Source organism: Pollicipes pollicipes, unplaced genomic scaffold (assembly GCF_011947565.3).
Source record: "Pollicipes pollicipes isolate AB1234 unplaced genomic scaffold, Ppol_2.1 Scaffold_5724;HRSCAF=6776_pilon_pilon_pilon, whole genome shotgun sequence".
Classification (NCBI taxonomy): Eukaryota; Metazoa; Arthropoda; class Thecostraca; order Pollicipedomorpha; family Pollicipedidae; genus Pollicipes; species Pollicipes pollicipes.
This window is the reverse complement of record NW_023596746.1, coordinates 25,718,762-25,725,916: the sequence shown is the minus strand read 5'-3', so window position 1 is coordinate 25,725,916 and position 7,155 is coordinate 25,718,762. Positions and strand designations below refer to the sequence as shown.

Below are 7,155 nucleotides of genomic sequence, written 5' to 3'. Positions count from 1 at the left end.
TCTTCATTGAAGAGGGCACAACAGGGCTATTGGGACTATTGTTGGGAGATTGGGAAGGCCACAAACGCGTCTGCCGTCGACACGAACGCAAAGCGCGCGTCAATTTGCGGAAACACGCACCAAACGCACGTATGCTCATCGTTCCACAGCACCTCCCTACCATGCTCCAACTTGGCACGAGAAGCGAGCCACCTGCGCAGCCCGCTGGCGAGCTGTGCCCGGCGGCCATGCCGGGGCAGCTGCCGCTGCCGTGGGCGCCGGAGTCGCCGACGCCGGAGGAGGACGCCCGCCTCCGAGCCGCCTACAGCGCGCTCCAGCCGCACGGGGTGGCCATGTTCGGCCCGTCGCGGGTGGTGCTCGCGCCCGACGCGGCGCCCGCCCTGGCGCGGTGCTACAACACGCCGTTGCACCCGGACGACACGTGGGTCGTGACCCTGCCCAAGAGCGGTGAGGAGACGGGCCGAGGTGACGCTGGCGGGCCGACGCACGCTGTCTGGCTCGAGAGCGGTTATTGGGAGAGGTTAAGGGGGAGGGGGGTTCCTAGAACCGAGTTTTTGGATTGGCTTATAGAGTTCTGCGATCTTCTCGTCGGAGAAACCGGCATTGATTGAGGACACGTTTGAGCAGGAAGCTGATAATTGCCGTAGGCATTGGGTGACAGATATTGTTCCTATATCTCTATACGCGGACAGACGGTATCAGCGATTACATAGGGCGAGGTTCAGGTCAACATGTCAGCCATTTATTTGCCTGGCAGTAAATCGCGGGGCAACCATCCATTAATGTTGCGCTTTATAAGTTATGAATACAATCGAACCGATTTCGGACTGCGGCTCATTATTCATGCGTGCTAGACCACGTCACAAGGCTTAGCTACGTCCAGTTTACAATGTGGCGTTGTTGCGGATCCCTGCTTTTGTATGATGTCGGTGAGAAAGCACATTTTACACAGAGTCTGATAAGCACGGCCTGTCATTTTAATTTCGATATCTCGTTGCCTAACCGGCATCCCTCCCTCAAGATAAAGCAACAGTTGGGTTCACGTTCCATGATCTCTCAACTCGTGACAGCCCGGGTGTGGCAGGCAGCTGTTCAGGGTCTGGCGGCGCCACAAAGAACACACTCGGCCTTCGCCACCGGGCCCTCACCGCCGCTGCACGCGCCGACAGGCACCACGTGGACGCAGGAGCTGGTGTGGCTGCTGCTGAACGACTGCGACTTCACCGGCGCGCGGACGATGCTGATGCCGGACCGCTGGCACTTCCACGACATCCAGGTCATCACAACGGCGGACACGCGCGCCGCCGTGCGGGCCGCGCCCGGGACGCCGTCGAGCCGCATCTTCTTCGAGCCGATCGAGGCGAGGCCGCGACCCTGGTTCGTCAAGACGCACCTGCCGCTGCACATGTGCCCGCCCCGACTGATCGACACGTGCAAGGTGAGGTGGTCCGGCGGAGCGGCGCTGAGGCTCAGCGGCGTGAAGCTCATAGTGCTTGGGCGCAAAATGACCAGTGTAGTCGACGCGCCCGAAAACACCAATAAACAGCAACAATGAAAGGGTTCATAGTGCTGGGGCCGGTGGAAGGTTCGGAATAGTCCGGCATGGTTGAACATAGGGTGGCCCGCTGCTACTGCCACAGCAAGTTTTTTTGTTTGAGCTTTGTCATGGCTCGATATCTCATTTCGATGCGTATCAAGAGGCGTAGCCCGTATAGTACTACGCAATAGATGAGATTGGAAAGCTCATGAAAATGGGGTTCTACAACATATTGATGCCAAAAGTGTGACTTCTGCCTCTTCGTTCGTCAAGATTGCACTGATTAGGCCTGACGTGCCATCCAAAACTCATACTAGGATGCTTTGGCATAAGCATATTTGTGGGTGATAAAGAAATGAAATGTATTGCCGATACGCATCACAGAGAAGGGGTGCATCCCGTAAAAGACTGCCTTACAGCTTAATGGGAGGGAAATAAATAAATCACCGAAGTAAGCTCAGCAATTTCGCCACGCCAGTTCTAGGACAGTTCAAATGGTTACCAGTTGCGTTTTGACCTTTGCACTTAACTCGATCTGGAGAAGTCAATGCTTATCTCCTGTAGTCGCCTTTCCATTTCCATCGTTCCCATCACTTCGTGGTCGCTGAAAACAAACAGAAATGTTCAATTACCGGATTTGCTGTGTTGCAGGTGATTTACGTCGCGCGAAACCCGAAGGACATGTGCGTCTCCTTCTTTCACCACCAGCACCTGTTCCGCAAGGCAGCGCCGAGCCTCGGTATGGAGGAATTTGTCGACCTCTTCATCGACGGCCTGACAGTGAGCCTGCCGTACTTCCCTCACGTTCTGGAGGCCTGGAAACAGCGTCATCACCCCAACATGCTGTTCCTCTTCTTCGAAGACCTGAAAAAGGATCTCAGAGGAAGCATTATCAAGGTAGCTGAGTTCTTGGGCAAACCAACAACGGAAAAGCAGTTAGACGAACTGGAGCAGCACCTGCACTTCAGGAACCTCAAAGACAATCCGTGGGTGAACTGGGAGTGGCTCTCCAGCTCGGTATGGAGTGTCGGTCAGAACAGGAAGTTCATGAGGAAAGGACAGACGGGAGACTGGAAGAACCACTTCACCCGAGAGTCCGACAGGAAAATAGAAACCTGGATGAAAAAAGAGCTGCAAAATACGGACTTGACATTTGTAACCGACATCCCCGAAGGCCAGCAATGATCAGATAGACAGCTGTGGTAATCCAAGCAAAAATCCAGCGATGTTTTACTCCTTACACGGGCTCTTAACAACCTGAAAGGTGGGTGCACAAGCGTGCAGCGTCGTCCCAGGTGGTCGCATATATGCATTCGGGGAACTTGTAACAACGCGAAATGGAAATGATCGCATTTTTTAACTTCTAGCGAATAACACTAATTTTAAGCTCACCTTTTACTATCGCCATTGTTCGAAACCATTCTGTGCTGTTCAGAATTCTACCACGGCTATTCACAAATACTCTAGCTACTTAATATGCTAATGTCGCGTTGTGTGACTATAGATGTCGTTTTCGCGGCACGTTATGTTATAGAGCTTCATGCGTGATCGTTCGAAAATGTCATCACCTGAAGTAAAAAGCATAAAACTGCCGACAGTGTTTAGGGCCATGGCCGCGGAGAATGCCGATCGGGCTCCTAGGGCAATGCCATTTGTAGAACTGATGAAGCACGAAAAAAAATAGGAAACAGAACAAGAATCTAACCTAAACCAAAGGGCGCCGGTAGTGTTGTGGTAAACACACCTGCGATTACCACTGCGCGTTTGGGAAACTAGAGGTACGGGGTTCGATTCTCCGCGGTGCCCGCCCTCCCTGCCAGGGTGAGAGGCAGGCGACGCTTATAGCCTCAGCAGCTGAGTGCGTCATAAAGCCCCAATGACAGCAGTGACTTAAACCAACTTACGTAAACGCCAAGCCAACAACCAAGTCAAGCCAGACAACCAAGCCAACAAACCGAAACACCACTTTTGAGATGAGACAAGTTTAGCACTAGCCACTTTTTAGTCCCGCTTTTTGTGCGACAAAAATGCTATGCGAAGAAGGGCTGGAGCATCAGCCGGCCAACACAAAGAAGAACGAATGTATCATCGATTTTGTATCGGTGGGCATAACATTCCGGGGCACTGTCTGTGTCCAGACGCAAGATGCCATACCAATAATACCAACAATACCATACCATGCATACCATACCATACAATACACCATATATACCATAATACCATATCAACAACAGCACCTATCGCAGCTCAGGAAACGACCGTTTGCTGTTCGTGTGCTTTTCGTGTGCGTGTGTTCGCTCTTGTTCTGCAGCTCAAGAACCCACCCAGCCACCGGGTGCTCCCGGGTGAATGGCGAGGAATCGTGCAGTAAGTCCCCGATGACCTGATTTCTGGCATCCGCGAGTTAATCTGTTTTGTTTAAAAGCGAACGTTTATTTACATTTGCAAACGTCTCTGGACCGTCTTAGCATTTGCGATCCGTGTCAACTCTTCATGTTATGACATCGCTCTCGCTGCGCCACAGCATGAACGGTGGCGCGGCAAGAGCGATGTAATGCGCTCAGTACCCACGTGTTCCGTGTTCTGGGGATGCTGAGCCATTGGGCTGCGCTGTCCTTGACGCCGGACATGGAAGCGTTGGCCGGCAGCCGGACGAAGGGGGTGTATACCTCGCCTGGGACGGCCCGGAGCGTACTCTCCATTCGCGGCCGACCAGGTCGTGCTCGCGGCAGCATAAGCGGAAATTCAGCGGCGTGGGGCGGCCGTGGAGGGGTACCATATAGCAGGCAATGCCCTCAGTCGTCCCCGACAAGAAGGCAGCGGGCCACATTCCCGATGGACTGGAGCGACTTCCGTGAGTGGTAAGGTCAGGACAAAGGCGGCGTAGCAAGGAGGACGAACGGGGCACATGCCCCTCCCTGCTGACAGCAGGTGAGAGGAAAAGGAGGCCCCGTCATGAACTATAAGTCCCCTGTTTAGGATTACGAGGCACCCTCTATATATCAGGAGGTCTCTGTTCTGGATCAAGAGACCCTCTGGTGTGTCAGTAGTCCGCTGCCCCGAATCAGGATACCCTCTTGGGATAATGAGGCTCTTTGCCAGATTTGGAGGTGTCTTTGTGAGTTGGAACGAGGACGCTCTCCTATGCGTCAGAAGTCCCTGTCATGGAACAAGAGGCCCAGCCTTGTGACAGGGAACCATTTGCTGGGTCAGGAATCTTCTGTATTAATTGCCGAGGGTCCGTGTCGAAAATATTTTAATTGATTGAATTTATTCAATCGGATGGTCATGTATATGGTGCAAAGGCTACCAATGTTAACAAATATGTGTATGTATATACATATATATATATATATATATATATATATATATATATATACAACACTGAATATATAGATACAGAGAGAGAGAGAGAGAGAGAGAGAGAGAGAGAGAGAGAGAGAGAGAGAGAGAGAGATATATATATATATATATATATATATATATATATATATATATATATATATATATATATATATATATATATACATGCATGCAACATGAATGCGAGGATACCCAGAAGGCCTGGGGAAGCTTTTATTTGTTCAAGAGGCCCTCGCAAAAGTATGCCCTTACTCAAAATCTATGGCGCCGAGCCTGCGTACGTGCATCTATTTTTACAAGCCTTCTTTACTTACCACATTTCCGCAGCTGCTTTGGCTCGCTCCTCGCTCATCCTCCTGAATTTTTGTTTGGCCACTGCCACACGTGCCGTACCACACTCTTTGCCCGTGGTGATGTGTAAATATGTTGAAGGCTGTGCCATGAAGTGATAATTGTTTAACGAAAATTATATATGCATGAAACAATCGGCATTGGTGGTGGAAAGTAATACCCCCACCTCTCAATTTATTATCTAGGGAACCATTTGACGGAGCTATTCCCGGAAAACGACATTCCTTTGCTTGGGGCACGAGCTACATTCCTGTAAAACACTAATTCGAAAGTGCTGTCATTAGCGGTTCCACAAAGCAATGCAGTGGGGGAGAGCAGATATTTTGATGTTTGGCCGCGGGAACATTGTCTGACTGATGTTTTGCATTTTCCGTCAGCTGGCATATCATGACATGAGATTACTTTGCGTGTGTCATAGGCTCGGTCCAAGCAAAATCAATGGCGTTTCCTGGTGCTCCAGAAAGAGGTGCCTAAAAATATGGATTTTTAACTTTTCTGCAGGTTTTGCTGTTTTGCTTTTTTAACGCGCGCCCGGGTAGCCGGTTGAATGCCCTTCGCTCGGGACGGTCGACTTGACCCCGTCCTGAGATCTCCGAAAAAAAAATATAGCTAGAGACACCAAACTCACTGGGTGTGTTGACCGGTACGTAAGCTCACTTAAGTTAACAAGATCGAGGCTCCTAGGTCATGATCTTCGGGCCAAATAAGGTCAAACAAGGTTAAACCCTGGATTTGAGTCCAAAGCCCCCCCCCCCCGAACCTAAATGTCTGTTCTAAGCAAATGGTCACTGGTGCTCATTAAGGTCAGCAATCAAGGTTCAAGGCTCAAGGTGACTGATTCCTTTCAAGGTTCATGGTGACTGAAATCATAGAAGACTGCTTTGAGCTTTTGCATTTGGTGAAGGGCGAAAGATTGCGCTTGGCAGTGCGTTCCTAAAAAGAAAATGTTAACCTGAATCAGTTTACGCCACTGACCAATTCTGACCTTCAACACGCGCTTGGGTGGGGATCAATTTGACCCCCACTGAAGGTTTTTTCAGAATGATATCCGAACGGCGCGGAGCAGCCGCGCTTAATTTTGCATAGCTGTAGACAACTGAAAAACGAATTGTTTGGAATCAAAAATTTAGATATACCTTGCAAGTTCTTTGGCCTACGACAGGTGAAAGTCAGGACACGGATTAAGCAAAGGAAATTTCTAGGGATTCGTTCAATCTAATGCGACAACGGAGTGTTAGACAAAGCCCCACATCCCTGAGCTAGTTCGTAGGTAACAAAACCTTGAATGAACAAAGTCCATCGACCAGGTGGGGTCAGGTATGATTGTAAGACCAATGTCAAAACCCTTGCTGTATGGGGTAGTTTCTGATGCTCACTTCGAATTAATTGATAACAGGAGCCACCTTATACAGCTTCCATGGGCAGTAAAATTAATTCACTGATCTAAAGTCACCCAGGATAACATTTTGTTTTTAGAGACGTAGTGCCTGATATAATCTTTGACAGTTAGTCAAATGAGAAACCCAGAACAGTCTTGCTTGATTTTGGTAACCATGACATGCGAAAGGTTACGCAAGGTCACTGACCTTGAATGAGCATCAGTAACCTTTTGCTTAGAACAGGTATCTAAGTTCTGGAGGCACCTTGGGCGGAAGTCTGGAGTCTGACCTAATTTGCGCTTATTTGACCCAAAGGTCATCACCTAGGAACTTCAAAGTATGACACAAGTGAGTTCACATAGAGGCAACCACACCCGGTAAATTTTGTGTCTCTGGCTCTCTTAGTTCTTGATATCTTAGAGTAGGGATCAAACTGACCCCCACCCGAGCGAAGAGTACTCAACCGGTCACCCGGGTGCGTGTTAGGAAGTCAAGGGAAGATGCATAATGCGACTTTTGTTATCA

At 49.8% G+C, this 7,155-nt stretch overlaps 1 protein-coding gene across 1 annotated transcript; it reads left to right on the top strand.

The window, feature by feature from the left end:
- The first annotated feature begins 227 nt into the window (after positions 1-227).
- On the top strand, positions 228-2,722 carry LOC119102873 (sulfotransferase family cytosolic 1B member 1-like). Its single transcript, XM_037226323.1, has 3 exons — positions 228-465; positions 1,170-1,438; positions 2,189-2,722. The coding sequence occupies exons 1-3, from the start codon at positions 228-230 to the stop codon at positions 2,720-2,722; spliced, it is 1,041 nt and encodes a 346-aa protein (XP_037082218.1).
- The last annotated feature ends 4,433 nt before the right edge of the window (positions 2,723-7,155 follow it).

Excerpts from the sequence above, each read along its gene's own strand:
- LOC119102873 (XM_037226323.1), top strand. The coding sequence starts at position 228 with ATGCCGGGGCAGCTGCCGCTGCCGTGGGCGCCGGAGTCGCCGACGCCG. Across the intron at positions 466-1,169 it reads CGGTGAGGAGACGGGCCGAG|GCACCACGTGGACGCAGGAG; the intron begins GTGACGCTGGCG and ends ACGCGCCGACAG. Across the intron at positions 1,439-2,188 it reads GACTGATCGACACGTGCAAG|GTGATTTACGTCGCGCGAAA; the intron begins GTGAGGTGGTCC and ends GCTGTGTTGCAG.